Here is a 16,671-nt window from a genome sequence, read left to right on the forward strand (position 1 = left end):
AGATTTGTAGGTGTGTGCCACCGCGCCTGGCTTCTGTCCTTAATTGCTTATTAAATCTGTCTATTATGTTATTTAGTTCTGATATGTTACTGTGAATTTTTAAAATTTTAGTCATCTTCCTGAATTCTAAGTCTTTTGTATTTTAGGGAAGGGTCTACAGGGTGTTCAGGATTTCACTACTAGATCGGACTCAGTGATTCTCCTATTTACAGCCTCCCAAGTGCTGGGATTACAGATGCACGCCATCACGCCCAGTCTCAATGGCCATCTCAGCATGCCCTGGGGGTGGGGCCAGCATAGCAGGCCCAAGGATTGAACCCCAGCCCCTGCGTCTGCTTGCAGGTGCTTTAATCTACTAAGCTATTTGGCCAGCCCTACCTGAATTCTAAGTCTTGTCTTTTGTTTCCTTGAACATATTTCAAAGTTCAGCACCTGAGGCTGGTGAGATAGCTCAGCTTCAGCAGACTAAGTGCCTGCTTAGGCAAGCACAGGGACCAGGGCTTGATCCCCAGCACCACATGCTGCATTGGCCCCACCCCTGGGTTCACTGAGCCAGGTGTGGTGACGTGTGCCTGTAATCCCAGGGCTGGGGAGGCTAAAAACAGGAGGATCACTACAAGTCCAAGCTGCATCATGAGACCTTGTACCAAATACATTAAAAATAAACAAAGTCTAGTACCTGAAATTCCTGTTGATTTTTCTTTCTCTTCATTTTATTCAGACCTTTTCTCCTTGTCTGCCTGATATTTATGATTGTGTGTGGGATGCTGCATTTGTACAATCGTTGGTAGAAAAACTTGAGGCCTAGGTGACTACCTTGTCTGATTTCAGGAAGGAGAAGGACTCAAAGCTGAGCCGAGTCCCTGGGAGAGCCTTTCTGGTGCACTCTCACTTTAGGGTTATAATCTTTCTGTAAATCTAGGGCAAAGCAAGTCCTCCATTGTCCTCAGTGGGAAGTACGCTCAGATTCCTTGCCCTGTCCTTGAGTGCTAGTTCTCATCACCTCAGATGCCCTCACCTGACTCAGTGTTCTCAGACTAGTGAGCTTTCCAGAAATGAGAAGACTCTGAAGTTTTATACTCTTTTTCAAGCTGTCATGCAGGTCCTTGCTAATGCCCTGTTCTTAGCAGCCAGGCTGGGTCATCTCATCCAGGTTTCCAGTACCCAGAGATGAGCAAGTGAATCTTGTGAATCTGTGAGTGCATATACCAGTTTGCCAGCATCGGTACACAACGTTTTCTTTTTTCTTTCTTTCTTTCTTTTTTTTTATTATATGATACAGGGTCTCGATGCACAGTTCAGACTTGTAGTGATCCTCCTGTCTCAGTCTCCCCAGTGCTGGGATACGGGCATGTGCCACCACACCCAGTTTTGCTGGCGGCATGGCATGGGATAAAGCATGTAGTACCAGGGATCAAACCCAGGTCATTGAGCTTGCCAGGCAGGCCTTTAATGCTGCTGAACTATCTCCCCAGCCCTATTTTCTATTTTTTGTTTGAGTTTTTCCAGGTAATAGAAGTAGTATGTTCATTATACAGTATCCAAACATAGAAAGTAAACATTCTCCACAATTCTTGTAATGACCTAACAATATCAGTGTTTTGTTTTTTCTTAATTACCCTCCCCCATGGGACTATAACACTGAAACTATTTACACCTTTTCCTTTCAGTATCTTTGATATCGTGAGATGTCTTTCTGGGATCTGCCTTGTTCTGTTTCAAAGCTGTAATCAAGGAAGATGTAGTGACATATTCCTGTAAGGCTGAGGCAGGAGAATTGCTGGAGTTCAAGGCGGCCTGAGCTACACAGTGGGTTCAAGGCTAGCCTGAACTGCATTGTGAGATTCTGTCTCAAAGAGAACAACAACAAAAGGGTCATAATCAAATTTACCCCAAGAGAATAGGACCATTTATAGTCTCACCAGTTGTTTGAAAGTGCTTGTTTCTTTGTGTCCTGTATTGATACTAATCTTTTTAATGGCTGCCACACTGGTAGATCATATAATAACTTGTTTCAGTCTGTCTTTCTGGTGGGTCCTTAATCACTTGCTCACATGCCCATTTGTTGGCTTCTGTAAAGTCTCTTGTCCAAGTTTGTGTTGGCATTCGTTTTCTCAAGCAGCTTCCTAGTAAGGAAGGGTTGGGTGTTTACCTTGCTATGAGCGGCTGGTATCTGTGGCTGCAGGGTGGATCTGCTTCTCTTACTTGGTGGCCCAGAGGCATAGGGGCACCACCCAGAGCAGCCCCCATTCCTGGGCGGAGTCAGGTTTGTAGGAGGTGTTCGGGCCAAGAGTTGGGCTTTCCAATCGGTCAGACCTTGGGTTTGAATGTGACAGAGCTGCCTCAGCCTGATTTTCCTCATTTTGGGAGGTTGGGTATAAAAGCAAGTGGAGTGGGTAGAAAGGAGTTGGTATAGTTTATATGCAAGGCTTGAAAGTCTTGGAACGTGTAGGGCAGTGTGGCGAATCTGGCACAGTTGCTGTGGTGGACTGTTTGTATCATTGAAAGCTTAAAAGGTTTGCTGTTGCTGGTCTAGAAGATGGAGTGCAAGTTTTAGAGTCAGATAGACCTGGGTAAAAATTAAGATGATATGTTCATCTGCCGTGTACAAATTATTTTACCTCAAAATTTGCTTTATTTAAAATATGTGGCTCAGTGCCACCCCAGAAGAACTGAAAATATCATTACCACAGCGACATATGTGCACCCATGTTTATGGGACATAGTTTGTCATAGCTAACTGTTGTAAATAGCCCAAATGCCCATCAACTGGGGAATGGATAAAAAACATGTGGTCTTTATGCAATGGAGTATTCTCTCATAATGAAGGATAAACTTGAGACTTTTATAGGTAAATGGATACAAGTTGAGATTCACAAGTGAAATAAACCAGACTCACGTGTGTAATATTGTACTGTCTTCCTAGTGTGAGAGGCTGAAGGAATGAATAAAATCTAAATGTATAGTACATTGCCTGGCAGGTGCAAGGTCCCGAGTTTGAATCCTGGATACATAAATAAATAAATATACAATAGATAGCGTATAATGGGAAGAAACTGTTCAAAAGGAAAGAAAAACTGGGGTGGGGGAAAGGGGAAAAGAAGGAAGGGAAAAATTACAGTAACAAAAAATACGCACGCACACGCAAACATAGTTAAGATTATTATACTACTAATTTCTCTTAGTTCATTGAAAAAGGTTGCAAGGGCCTGAGTTCAATCCCTGATCCTGTAAAAAAAAAAAAAAAAAAATTTTTTTTAAAATTAAAAAAAAAAAAAAAAAAAAAGAAAAAGGTGCATGCTAATATTGTTTGGGAAACTAAATGCCTATATCTTGTACACTGAGTAATTAAAAGATAGTGATGTTCGATATGTTAACCATTGTTAATCTATTGTTTTGTTTTACTTTTTTTTCTTTAAAATTTTAAAAATGTATGTGGCTCAAATAAAGGTACTGTGGCTGGTATTGAGGGTATAAAAGCAGGCCCTCAAGTGGCCTTGGGACGCTGTGGTTTTCCCTTCTTGTTTGGGGATCTGAGGTCAGCAGCTCTTAGGACCTTGCTACCTGGCCCTAGGTACAGGATCTTCACTGGGTTGGGAAAATTGATATGCAGGACGGGGTCGGTGCCAAGATCACCCCCAGCCTGTTTAAAGGCTGGGGAGCTCTGAGCAGCCCCCTCTGCCCCTCCCCAGCCCTGTTTCCTCAAGGACTGGGAGATGCACGTGCACTTCAAAGTCCACGGCACAGGAAAGAAGAATCTTCATGGAGATGGCATCGCCTTGTGGTATACCCGGGACCGCCTTGTACCAGGTGCGAGCTCAGATGGATGCTATGAGCTCCAGAGGAGGGGCGGCCTAAGGACGGCTGTGGGTCTACCAGGGAGGTGGGAGCAGGAAGGACAAGGGGGATTTTCTCTGCTTGTGGGACTGAAGATCTTCCTTCACTCTCTGCACCATCCTGTTAGAAGACACTGCTGCCACTCATGGATGAAACTGCACGGGGGGAAGGTGTTTGGCTCTGGCAGGAGGGCCTCATAGGAAAGGAGCGCAGCTAGATCTCCTAGTTCAACTCCGTTCCCCCTTGCAACCTGATTTGGGCCATTCTGTTATTTTGAGTTATCTGTTGTTATTTCATTACTGGAGACTGAATCAGGGCACTAAGCTGCTTTCCTAGCCCTTCACTTAGTGTTTATTTTGAGATAGGATCTTTCTAAGTTGCCTGGTTAGCCCTGAACTTGCCATCTTCCTTCCTCCTGGGGTTATAGGTAGCTCTGGTAGGGTTTTTTTTTTTTTGAGGGTAAAACATTATATTGGTTGAGTCAACTTGAGAAGTTCAGAAGTTTAATTAAGAGACTCCACAGAAAGCCAGGATTCTTACTTTGTAAACGTCTTCATTCTCTGCCAGAGGAGGGCACAGACATTGTGTGAGTTCTGTACCACCAGGGTAGCTTGTTCATAAGGAGGGGAGAGAGGGTAGCTAGAAGCTGCAGCTGCTGCCCTTCCATTTGCTCTTTGCTATTTTCTGCTGTCATAAACTGCTGCTCTCTGCCATGTGCCACTCTGCCTGGGTGCCAGCCAAGTATAGTACTTAAACCTCCACAAACTGAGCTGAATAAACCTTTCCTTCCTTAATTTTGGGTGTTGGGTATTTTGTCTCAGCAACCAGTAAACGGTAACTGAAACAGACATGAAGACTATGTACAGAAGCTATATATAGCCTTTAAAGCCAAAAACGATTCCTTTGTGGCCCTTTACAGAAAATATGCTGCCCTGCCTTAAGGACTGTCCCTATAGACGAGGTAGACCTTTGGCCCTTGACACTGGCCTCAGCATGTGGCCATATGACTTGCTTAGATCAGGCCTGGTGCCCCCCAGCACCCTTCCTGACCCCATCTCAGCTTTATCCTTCAGAGTTTCTCTTCTCTAGTGAATGTTCTCCAGTCCCTACCTACATTGCTTTTGAGCTACCCACAAGACATTTCTAGTTTTTTCAACTGTGAGAATATCTTCTTCTAATTCCAGGGCCTGTGTTTGGAAGCAAAGATAATTTCCATGGCTTAGCTATCTTCCTGGACACGTATCCCAATGATGAGACCACTGAGGTAGGGCCTTGTTCTTTCCTGTGGACCAGGAAGGCAAGGACTGGGCATTTGGCTAGAGTTTGGGGACTGGGGCTTCTTCCTGGTCCAGGCACAAAAGGAGCCTCCAGGGATCGGGGTGGTGGGCACCCACCTTCTTCCCACAGGCTGGGCCAGTTGTGGAATAACCAGTGTCTTGGTCCCAGCGCGTGTTCCCGTACATCTCGGTGATGGTGAACAATGGCTCCCTGTCCTACGACCACAGCAAGGATGGACGCTGGACTGAGCTGGCAGGTTGCACAGCTGACTTCCGCAACCGGGATCACGATACCTTCCTGGCCGTGCGCTACTCTCGGAGCCGCCTGACGGTGAGCTGCTTGAGTCCAGTTGAGCCCAAAGCTGAGCGCGTGCTGGTTCTGCCGAGGCTCGGGGAGGAGGCTGGCTCAGGCCTGCAGATGTGCCTAACTTATTGGCTGGCTGCAGGTGATGACTGACTTGGAGGACAAGAATGAGTGGAAGAACTGCATCGACATCATAGGTGTGCGCCTGCCCACCGGCTACTACTTCGGAGCCTCGGCTGGCACCGGCGACCTGTCCGGTGAGTGAGCGGGCTGAATGAGGAATTCATTCCCAGCCTGTGTCTTCCATGGTCTCTTGGAAGCTTCCCCACATTTTATTTTTTATTTTTATTTATTTTTTTCTTTTTGACGGAACCAGGGATTGAACTCAGGCCCTTGTGCTTGCCAGGCAAGTGCTTTTTCTACTGAACCATCTCCCTGTCCCTCTTGGAAGCTTTGACATAGTAGCCTTCCTTCCTTTGGTTTCCATACCTATGACCTTTTCTTCCCATTTCCTGTAATTGTAGGAGGCCCAGAGCTTGAACAATTCATTGGTGATCTTTATCCCTAGGAAATGAGAGGCTGAATCTAGATAACGTAGATTCTGTCTCCAGATCTGTGTAGTAGTGGCCTGCACCGTGTCCCCCTTCTCTTAGTCCCTGGACGGTTCAGACCACCATCACCTCTTGCTGGAGCCTCCCGAGTGATCTCCCTCTACACTGGTCCATTAGCCTCGCCCTCGCACAGCAACCAGAGTAATTGCATGGAGCCTACTCCCGCTGCTCCTCACTGCAGGGGCTGCATCTCACTCGGAGTCAAGGCATCGCTCCAGGGACCTGTCCGCTCTTCATCACATGTGATCAGGGCTTGCTTCCTCCCTGCGTATGGGGGCCTCCAGCTGACTATTGCTCAAGTGTAACTTCCACAAGGGAGCCTTCCTGATTCTTTCTCATTTAAAACTGTGCTCTCCCCTCCAGTCTCCAGCATACTGTCCCTCACCTTTTCCATCCCTCTGGCCTAACATCTGTTCTTCCAGTCAGCTGTAAAATTTATTTTCTGTGGGTTTTTTCCCTCCGTTCACCATCTAAATTGTAACCTCAATGAAGTCAAAGAAATGCTTCATTTGGCCCATAGTAGATACTCAGGAAACGTCAGCATGCCTCTGTCCTGCATAGACCATGCTGTGTCACTAGGCCTAGGTGATACTTCAGGGCCCTTGTCTGGGAGCCTCAGTTTTCTGCAGGGCATCTGGGAGGTACCAGGCCCAGGCTAACTCCTAAAGAGCATAACTGAGAGGAGATATGTTTGACTCAACAAAGGGCTTATTTACCCTCGGAATATTCAGGAACTGTTAACACTTCTCACAGCCAGTGGCCTCCCCTCTCTCCAGGGCAGTGCATAGGTCCAGGTAATCCCAGAAATCCCAAAATGTCCATTGTTTTGGGGTTTTAAAGTTTGATATGCTGGCTGTGGTGGCAGATGCTAATCCCAGCACTTGGAGGCTGAGGCAAGAGGATCATTTTGAGTTTGAGACCAGCCTGAGTTACAAAGTGAGCTCAAGGCCAGCCTGAACTGCATAGTGAAACTGTCTCAAAAAAGACTAAATAAATAAAGTTTAATAATGAACTTTGGCAGGGGCCCACACTAGAGATTGAACCAGGGCTTTCACACTGAGCTACATCTCTTGAATTTTTTTTTTTTTTTTTTGAGACACAGTCTTACTAAATTGCCTGGGCTGGGATTGAATTTACAGTCCTCTTGCCTCAGCTTCATAGAGTGTTGGGATTATAGGTGAGCACCACCACCATGCAAAGCTTAAGAGGGGATCTCCAATTCTGTACCCCGCAGATGAGAAAATGGTCTAATAAGGCCCATGCTCTGGTCGCCCAGCGTCTGTAATTGCCAGCACACATCAGTCTTGTTTCGTTGAAGGATCCACCGTGACACTCCCTTTACCTTCCCTTTTACTGAGAATTTCCTATTGTAGTATTTCCATCGTGAGGGACAGATGATCTGTGGCTGATGTGTGCTCTCCAAGGCTGGTTTGAGAAGTGCAGTGAAGAGTGGGGGAGGAGCTGGGGATTCAGCTCAATGGTAGAATGCTTGCCTAGCGAGCTGGAAACTCTGGGTTCAGTCCTGGGAGCCAAAAACAGAAAATAAACCTCCCTTAAGAGTGGTGGAGACTGTCGCAGTGCTAGTGCCCAGCCATTAGTGGGGAGGCTGTCAGTGCCAGGCACCCTCTAGGTAGTCAGGATGTGTTCTTGGGTGTGTAACAGTTCCTATTTTTATGTAACTGAAACCCCAGGGAATTTGAGAGTTGAGAGAGTTTCCCCAAGATGACAAGCTGGAAGTGGCGCAGCCCAGATGGGAATTAGAGTCTGACACCATAGCTGGTCCTTGTATCTCCAGGCCACTCACGATCTCCAGGGGCTATGCCCCCTTGGCTGTCAGATGCCATGTGGATCTCCCTGGTCTGGCCACCTTCCATTATAGGTTCTGCTTCTCTTGCATTTATAAATTTCCACATTAAAACTAGACCTTTTCCCATATTCCATTTGGTTCACCAAAGTTGTGGCGAGAGTCAGGCTGGCCGGGAAAGCTCCTCTGTGTGTGTGTGTGTGTGTGTGTGTGTGTGTGTGTGTGTGTGTCTGTCTCTGTCTGTCTGTCTGTCTGTCTGTCTCTGTCTGTCTGTCTTGTCTTTTAGAGACAAGGTATCACTTTGTAGCCCAGGATGGCCTTGAACTCACAGCAGTCCTGCCTTAGCCTCCTAAGTGTTGCGATTACCGCGCCCACCACCATGCCAGCGCTGCTCATCTCTTAATGCGATATGTGTTGGTGTCAAGCAGAGGTTCTTTCCTGCCTATGCTCTTTGGACTGTACCTTTTCCAGGTCTCCTGACTGTTTTGGGATCCGATCCTTAGCTGGGTGCTGACTTGTCTATCTGTAGCCCACACATGGGTCTCTGGCAGCATCTGGCAGCTGCCTGCGCTTGGGAAGCCCATACCTGGTCTCTGTCTTAGGTACTTACGCTCTGGCAACAGTGCACTCATTAGCTTGCCCTGGTGACTGACCACCTTAGGCGATGATTAGCGTAGCACTCTCACTTTACAGATGAGGAAACAGCCTCAGGGAGGGCCACAGACACAGAATTTACACTAAGATGATTTTTAACGTAAAATTCACGCTCTCTTCTTGCCACTTGGCTTCTTCCTGCTAGGTTGGCTGGTTGGTTAGTTTCTTTCTTTCTTTTGTTTCTTTATTGGTTTTTTGAGATGGGGTCTTGTTATGTAGCCCTGGCTGGCCTTGAACTCTTGGGTGTCGTGGCTTCAGCTTCCTGAGTGCTAGGATTACAGGCATGTGCCATCACACTTCTTTTATTTTCTGTGTGTGTGTCTGTGTGCTTGTGCTTCCAACCATGTCCTCTACCACTCAGCTGCTTCCCCTGTTCTTCCCAGATTTCCTAGAATACTGTCTTCCTGGGGGCTAGAGGTAGCAGGGAAGAAAAGAGGCCAGCCATGGGCAGGAGTAGCACTTTCCATGGCCAGCCAGTGCTTTGTTTTTGGACAGGGCCCCTGAGTCGTTCTAGGCTGTTATAGGTGCATTCTTGGTCCCGTAGATAATCATGACATCATCTCCATCAAGCTGTTCCAGCTCATGGTAGAACACACTCCTGACGAGGAAAACATTGACTGGACCAAGATTGAGCCTGGTGTCAACTTCTTCAAGTCTCCTAAAGGTACATATGGACATGGTCCCTGCCCTGCCTGAGCCTCAAGTGAGCACTGTGGTCCTTTGCCCTGCTGGATCCCGTCATGGCTCTGGTCTGGGCGGTCTGGGCTCTGGGATCTACCCTGCCTTGGGGAAATGATACTGGCTGTCTCTGCCTGAGTTCCTAGAGGCCAGGAGTTTGGGCTGGGTCAGCTATGGTGAGTTTTCAAGTAAATGAATGAGGCAGAAGAGTTATGTATGCGGCCACCCTCCTTGCTGTGTGATTTCTGTTACGGCATCAGTAGGTAGTCAGTGCACATCGGAGTTTATTTCCTCCTGTCCTGCAGATAGTAGCCAATATAGCCTCTAGGGCCAGCTTATTATTTGTAGGTGGCATGCCCAGCGCTCTGTACCGCATGTGTTACTTCTGTAAACAGCCTGGAGGTTGATCCTGCACTGGCCATGGGGACCAGTTCCTGTGTTTCCTCAGAGAGTAAGAGAGGCCATATTTGAACTTGGGTTTCTGTAAAACCCTGATGCCTGTTTTCTTTCATTAACTATCACTGTGCCCCATGGAGCGAATGTTCTGGTGGAGGGACAAGGCACCTCCACCTCATCCTACCCCAAGAACTTCTGTGGGGCTGGTGGTGATAGGCGTACATGGCACAGGCCTGAGCAGGCTCTACCAGGCTGGGCCACTGGAGAGTTTAGCCCAGCCCTTAGGCCCTGTTCTCAGTATTTTTCTGGGTTTGTAGGGAAAGCCAGAATCTAGCTTTTTGTGTGACATTTTACTTTTTTTTAAAGATTCAAATGGCTTTTAAATGTTTTAGGTGACAAATCCTTCCACTGTTGACCACCACTGGTCAGAGGAGTTCTGGCTGCTGAGTGCTTTCAGGAATACCATCTACTCCAACCTACCCACACCGCCATGTGACTGGCAAGGCAGGGATTAACTCGTTTTCAGACTTGATAATCTACTTGTTCCTTCAGCAGATGTTTCCAGAACTTCGTGCCCCGCCATGGACTGGACACTGGAAACATGAGGCTAGGCAGGCCATGCCCTGCGGCTCAGTCTAGTGAATGATGTAGAAGAGGGATTAGAGGAGAATTGTGGGAGCCCTGAGGTTAAGCCATGGCTCTCCTGGGTCAGCCAGTGGCCACTGCTGCCCCTGTGCAGGAGCAGAAAGGCCTGTAGGCCTGCCTGGGCTAGGCTACGTGGGAAGGGAGGCTGGAGGTAGGCTTGGAGTCAGTGTTCTATCAAGTAGGCAGCATGGACACAGCTGAGAGTCAAGACAGGGACCCTCAGTGGAGAATAGAGGTCTGCAGTTGGAGGAGGCTGATTAGCCAAAACAAAGCTCAGTCCAGGTCACTCCTCCATTTACAGCCTGATCATCTCCTTCTCTTAGCCTTGCAAAGGGAAGTCAGCAGTGCCACATTCCAGAGTGGTGAGGATCTGTGAGATTCCACACATAGAGCCTACCACCCAACAGGGTCTGTTGGTGGAGTTGGGGGACAAAGGAATGATATGGCCAGAGTGGGAGAGTCTTCTAGGGCGAGGGGCCTCAGGGTTGGAAGGCTGCTGGGGTCCTTGGAACCACCCAGACTTGAGGGGCAGAGTTGCCCCTAAGTCAGATCCTTGGGCTTCTCCCCGTACACAGCCAGGCTCGGGGAAGGAGCCCAGGAATCTGTGGTTTTAATCAGTGCCTCACAGCAGATTATACCCCAGGCCTTGGTTCCTGGGACTTTGGTCTCTGTGGAATTGGCCCTCTTCCCACACCTGCCCTACCCATTATGGACTCAGCTATGGTCAGGTCAATGTCATGTGTTCCAGGCCAGTGTGTGGACACAAGACATGTCCCTGCAAACAGTGCTGTCCTACATGTAGGATGGGTGTGGTGGCCCCTGAGATAGTGGCCCTGATGCCAGGACTGGCTGGCCATGGTCCTGTTAGCCATGTTTCCTGGAGGCCAACGGCAGGGGCAGGCCTGTCCTTTCCACTTTCCCATTCACCTCCCCCTTTCTTTTTTCTCAGACAATGTGGACGACCCCACGGGGAACTTCCGCAGTGGCCCCCTGACAGGGTGGAGGGTCTTCCTGCTGCTGCTGTGTGCACTTCTGGGCATCATTGTCTGCGCCGTGGTGGGTGCTGTGGTGTTTCAGAAGCGCCAGGAGCGGAACAAGCGTTTCTACTGAGCGGCTGACTTGGTTAAGAAGAGCCTGACTTTGGGCCCAGGCTCTAGTGTGAACTTTTTTTTTTTACTGAGATCGTAAAAGAAAAACAACGATCTTATTTCTTAACCGTTTCAAAGAAATGATTAAAGTATTTTCATACATTTTGCGTCTTGCCCAGCATGAACAGAAGGCAGGGCCAGGTTCAGTATCCCCACAGCCAGAGACGAGACTCTCAGCCCTGTTCCCGGTGATATCTGAGGAACAGGCCTCTGCCGGGGGCTGAGGCCCTGGACATGGTTGTTGAACACTGGAGGGCCCCCCAAGCCACAGTGGGGTGGCTCCATGGACCCAGAGCAGTGGTTTGGTTCTAAGGTGTGATGTGTGTGGCAACAGAAAAGGCCTGTGTTGGGGAAGCAGGGCCTTTCTGTCCCCCTCTGAGCTTCTTTCCAGGGCAGACCTCAGGAAAGGATGGAGGAGCAGTTGATGGGGCCCAGAGGATGAATGTTTGCTAAATAAAGTGAAATAGCCAACCTTAGCCATGTGACTGTTCTAAAGGGCTTTTCTTTTTCTTCTGATAACTTACAGCTTCCAGCGTCATTCCCTCTGGCCCTCAGCAGAGCACTGGCTGGGAGGGATGTGGTTGCCCCATTTCCCAAGTGGAGAAGAGGTGTTGGGGACAGGACCCTGTGCCATTTTGGCTCCAGGCCTCTTGGTAAAAGGATGGAGGGCGGGGGAGTACATGGGAGACGCTGGAGAGGATGTTCCCTCAGCCCAGGCTTCAAGGCCAGGCCAGGGCAGGGCACAGAGGAACGCGTTCTGGGAGCCAGTGTTACCTGGAAGGGAGTGGTGGGGGCAGGAGAACAGATTGGGCTCAGCAGTGGTCTTTCTGTGGGTGCTTTGAGGAGGAAAGGGGATACAGGAAAAGGCAGGAAATCTGAAGCAGAGCATCGCCGTCCAGCCGCTTCCACTCACACCTGCTCCTCTCTACCCTGGTCCCTGCCTTCTGCTGCCATCCAGGGCTCCCCAGGGAGCATCTCCCCTCACCCCAATGTGATGTGAGCCCAACTCTGTACTTCTTGGGGGCCTAACTAAGTCACTAATTCCAGCATCTTTCCATTTGCACCTCAATAATGGTTGTTTCCCATCTCCCAAGCCAAAGCAAACCTTGCCTGGGTTTTTTAGTTAACATTGTCAAACAGATTCTCACTGCAAAACATACAGATTGTATAAAAAGTCAGTGAAGAAGGGCCAGGCATGGTGGCACATGCCTGTAATCACAGCACTGGGAGGCTGAGGCAGGAGGATTGCCACAAGTTTGTAGCCAGTCTGGGCTACATAGTGAGTTCAGAAACAGTTTAAACTATACAGCATTACCCTATCTCAACAAAAATTAATGAGTGAGAATTAATTTTCCCCTTAATTTTCAGCATCACCCTTCAGAGTTCTTCACTGATCTCTTATTAACGACTTCTGGTCCGTGTACCAGAGGCACTTTCCGTAGGTTGCGTGTCCAGAGGTCACAGTGATGGGGTTTCAGTGTTTCCCTCACAAGTTCGGGGGCCTTTTCATAACACCAAAGAGTACGATGCTTTGTATTGAAGTACACTTCTCGGAACAGCTTCTTCAGACACTGCTTTGTGCATGCTCTTCTAGTCAGATGATGCGTATTCGTTCATTTCACTGAACAACCCTGGAAATATACTCAGGTGGGGGACAGGTGTGTCCACGTTGACATGCAGAGCTGAGACCTGGAGTCTGGAAGTGCATGGCTAGCGCAGCCATGTCTTCACTGCCTGATGACCTTTAAGTTTTGATTCTGACGGCTCCCCTACATTCCCAAATTATCAGACAAATTGGCAGTTTATGTTCTCAATGTCTGCTGCAGATCAGAGCCACTTGGAGAACTAGGAAGAGCCCTCTGCATTCTTCAGGTCTGGGTTAGGAAGCCGTGGAGCAGAACGAGGACAGGGTTAGGAGCCCTTGCGGTGGTTCTAATGAGTAACCAGGCTTCCGTTCTAGGTAGTGGTCACTAGGCTGGGAGCAGACGCAGCAGTGAGCGTGCTAGTCAGTCTCACTGTAACTTTCTATTGGAACATGACGTAGTGCATCTGGGGGGAAGTTCACTGTTTTCTTCTGTAGGTCTTGACATACTAGCATTTTCACTTACACCTAAGACCATAATCAGGTTTTTGCCATATGCTTTTAAAAATGAAGTTATTTGACTGGTTGTACTGTAATCTCAGCACTCAGGAGGCAGAGGCAGGAGGACCCTCATCAGCTTGAGGCCAGCCTGAGCTATACTGTAAGACTGTCTGGGAAAAAAAAGTTACTTGATTATACAAGTTAAATATAAATGTATACCCATGTAGCTACTGTGCGGTATGAGAATAAGATTGCCAACACACTTGGATCCCTTTTTTCCCTTCCCCCCGAGGTAATCACTGCCAAATTTGACTTTTCTGTTTCTTAAAAATGTTACTTAGGAATTATACATCATTTAAATACATTGTATTGTTTTGCATTATTAAAAAATCTTCACTGGTATATGAATGTGTTCTTCAACTTCAAAAACTCACCATTGCTAGTAATGCTTTAGGCAACGTGCAGCTTAGGATGTGTCTTCATACGTGTTACATGATACGAATGGATTCTGGTTTCTCTGTTACGCTGCCCCTGCGCATTTAGGTGGTTTCCAGGCTTCAGCTCTTAGATGTTGCCGTGAGCTCCAGATCCTCTTGGACATGTCTGTTCTTGCAAATGTGAAATTGCTGGGTTGTAACTCGCATACGTTTGCAGTTTTACTAGATGGGCACAGTGCTGCCCAAAGTGGAGCATGTCCTTTGCTTCCCACTGTGGCTAACGGCTGCTGAGGTTCCCCTCTGCCTACTAAGCATTTGATGTCAGTTTTCAATTTTTAACAATCTGATGGCTGCAAAAGTTTTAGTTTCTATTTCTTCACAAGTCAGTTTGAAGATTTTTATCAGTCATGTAATTTCTTCTTGGTACTTTATGGCCTCTTTTTCTTTTTATTGCGTGTGTACAATGTTCTTGGGTAATAGTCCTTTGGCTACACGCTTGGCATAGGTGCCGCCCAGTGTGCTTTGCTTTTTTACTTTGTGAAGATGGCATTTGATGTAGCATCTACAGTCAAGTGTCATTTCCAGATCTTTCCCAAAGATTGTTTTACCTAGGGGTGTGTGTGTGTGTGTGTGTGTGTGTGTGTGTGTGTGAGAGAGAGAGAGAGAGAGAGAGAGAGAGAGAGAGAGAGAGAGAGAGAGAGAGGTGTGAGGCCTGTGGCTAGTGAAATGCTGGAGGAGCCTGCTGGGGAGGGGCTTAGCTTGGTTTACTCCCACTGTAAAGCGGCCAGTGTGGCCATTCTGCTGGACACGAGGGTGCACATGGAGATGCAGAAGCCACCGGGGGTCCTGGTGCTGGGGTGCTGCTTGGGCTTTTATGTGAGAAAAATAAATCCTTATTTGTGCAAATTATTGTGTCTTATTTTCTCTTACTTGGAGGTAAAAACAGCTTCACCCTCCCTGTACCGCTGTGTATGTGTTGACTTTTCCGACACACCCACTTTGGACTGCAGCTGATACTCATTCACCTGTCTGTTCTTTGCCACACAGTTTGGGCCTCTGGGGATAAAAAACCAAAAGAATGAAATCTTCTCCCATACTGGTTACAGTTTAGTAAAAAGATCAGAAGGAATAAATAAAATACATAATATGTTAGATGATGCTTGTATTTGTTTCTTAGAAATATGGAAGAAAACACAAACTTGGTGGCCTTAACAGAAATGTACAGATGGGGAGACTGGAAGTCAAGTTAGTGGTGGGGCCGTGCTCTCTGGTGCTCTATGCAGTAATCATTACCTTTTCCCAGCCTTTGGCAGTCCTTGGGGTCTCTGGAGTTTGCTGACTCGTAGACACACACACTGCAGTCACTAGTTCCACCATTACGTGGCTGTCTTCACATCGTCGTCTTCTACATGCCTGTTGTCATGGTTTACAAAGGAAAAGATTTAATACAGGATACATAATTTATAGGATTATTTTATAATATTTACCCAAAGAGTCAAATTCAAAATGTGTGGGAGATGTGTCCACCCACTAGAAACAACCCAGCTGAGCGCCTGGACCCCAGGGCAGTGTCCCACAAGCGTCCAACTGAAGGCCATGTACATGGCAGTGTCCTTCACAAGTCCAGCTGAAGACTAGAGCCTGTGACAATGTCTCATGTGAGTCTGTATCAAGGATCTGTGCCAGCAGGCGGAGGGAAATGTACTGGAGCCAGGAAGCATTGCTCTAGGTAAGGACCAGAGCTGCCCTGAAAAGAACCACAGAGGAGCCAGGGAGATAGCTCAGCTCCTTAAGCACCTGCCTGGCAAGCACAAGGTCCTATGTTCGATCCCCCAATACTATTTTAAAAAAAGAAAAAAAGAACCATAGCCATCCTCAGTGACAGCTTTTCTGAGAACAGCCAAGGTCATATCAGGAAAGCAAGCAGGTCAAGCTTCTCCAGGAGAACCAACACCACCATCTTCCCCTCCAGTTCTTTTATGCTGTTGGCAGCAATCCTCAGTTCAGCTGGGTGTGGCAAGCTGACTGTTAGTTAATTCAAGGGGTTGGGAGATAGCTCAGCAGTTTAAGCACCTGCCTGGCAAGCACAGGGACCCAGGTTCGATCCCCAGTACCAACCGCATGCTGTGCCGGCCCCAGAACCCCCTGCACGCTGTACAACTGGGGTGGTGGCACACACCTGTAATCCCAGTGCTGGGGAGGCTGAGACAGGAGGATCACTACAAGTCTCAGTTGTTAATTCACCACAATGCTTGCCTCCAGTGTTTGAAGATACCAGACATTAGATTAGGCTCCTCTTCCCTGTGATCTCATCTCCACTTGGTTACATCTGCACAGCTCTTATTTCCAAGCAAAGTTACTACTTGGTTACTACTAGGAATTAGGAGCGTAACAGGCTAAGTTCAACCCATAATGGTTAAAGAGAAAAAAATTAATACAAGGGGATGAGAAGAGTCAGATGGAAGTGGAGAAAGACCTGTGATTTTGCTAGAAACCTGAAACAAAGGAGTGAAAGTTAATTGGGCTCTATACGTACATTTTTTGGTTTATTTTTACGTGTACATTTTTACATGTATATTTCAATTAGAAAAAGTTGCAATTAAATTTCTAATTTCAATTAGAATTTTTTTCAGTTAGAAAAAATTGCAATTAGGGGAGAAGAGGCTCAGACCTGGCATTTCCAGTCACCCCTGTTCCTGCCTGGATTCCAGGAGCCCCATCCCTGTCACCTGAGTCTGCACCTGAAACGGATGTTACAGTCTGTGTTGGATGGGATTGACATGGTGCTGTGTCAGAA

The 16,671-nt window shown here is 47.6% G+C and overlaps 1 protein-coding gene across 1 annotated transcript in view; it reads left to right on the forward strand.

Moving 5' to 3' along the window:
• Positions 1-11,830, forward strand: part of Lman2 (lectin, mannose binding 2) — a 15,291-nt gene extending 3,461 nt beyond the window's left edge. Inside the window, exons 3-8 of the mRNA XM_004632277.3 lie at positions 3,693-3,810; positions 5,022-5,101; positions 5,284-5,445; positions 5,561-5,675; positions 9,032-9,151; positions 11,156-11,830. Coding sequence (XP_004632334.1) covers positions 3,693-3,810; positions 5,022-5,101; positions 5,284-5,445; positions 5,561-5,675; positions 9,032-9,151; positions 11,156-11,316 — 756 coding nt within the window. The 3' untranslated portion in view covers positions 11,317-11,830. The remainder of the gene's footprint in view (positions 1-3,692; positions 3,811-5,021; positions 5,102-5,283; positions 5,446-5,560; positions 5,676-9,031; positions 9,152-11,155) is intronic.
• Positions 11,831-16,671: the final 4,841 nt, after the last annotated feature.

Source organism: Octodon degus, unplaced genomic scaffold (genome assembly GCF_000260255.1).
Source record: "Octodon degus isolate 3935 unplaced genomic scaffold, OctDeg1.0 scaffold00048, whole genome shotgun sequence".
In the NCBI taxonomy this organism is placed as follows: domain Eukaryota; kingdom Metazoa; phylum Chordata; class Mammalia; order Rodentia; family Octodontidae; genus Octodon; species Octodon degus.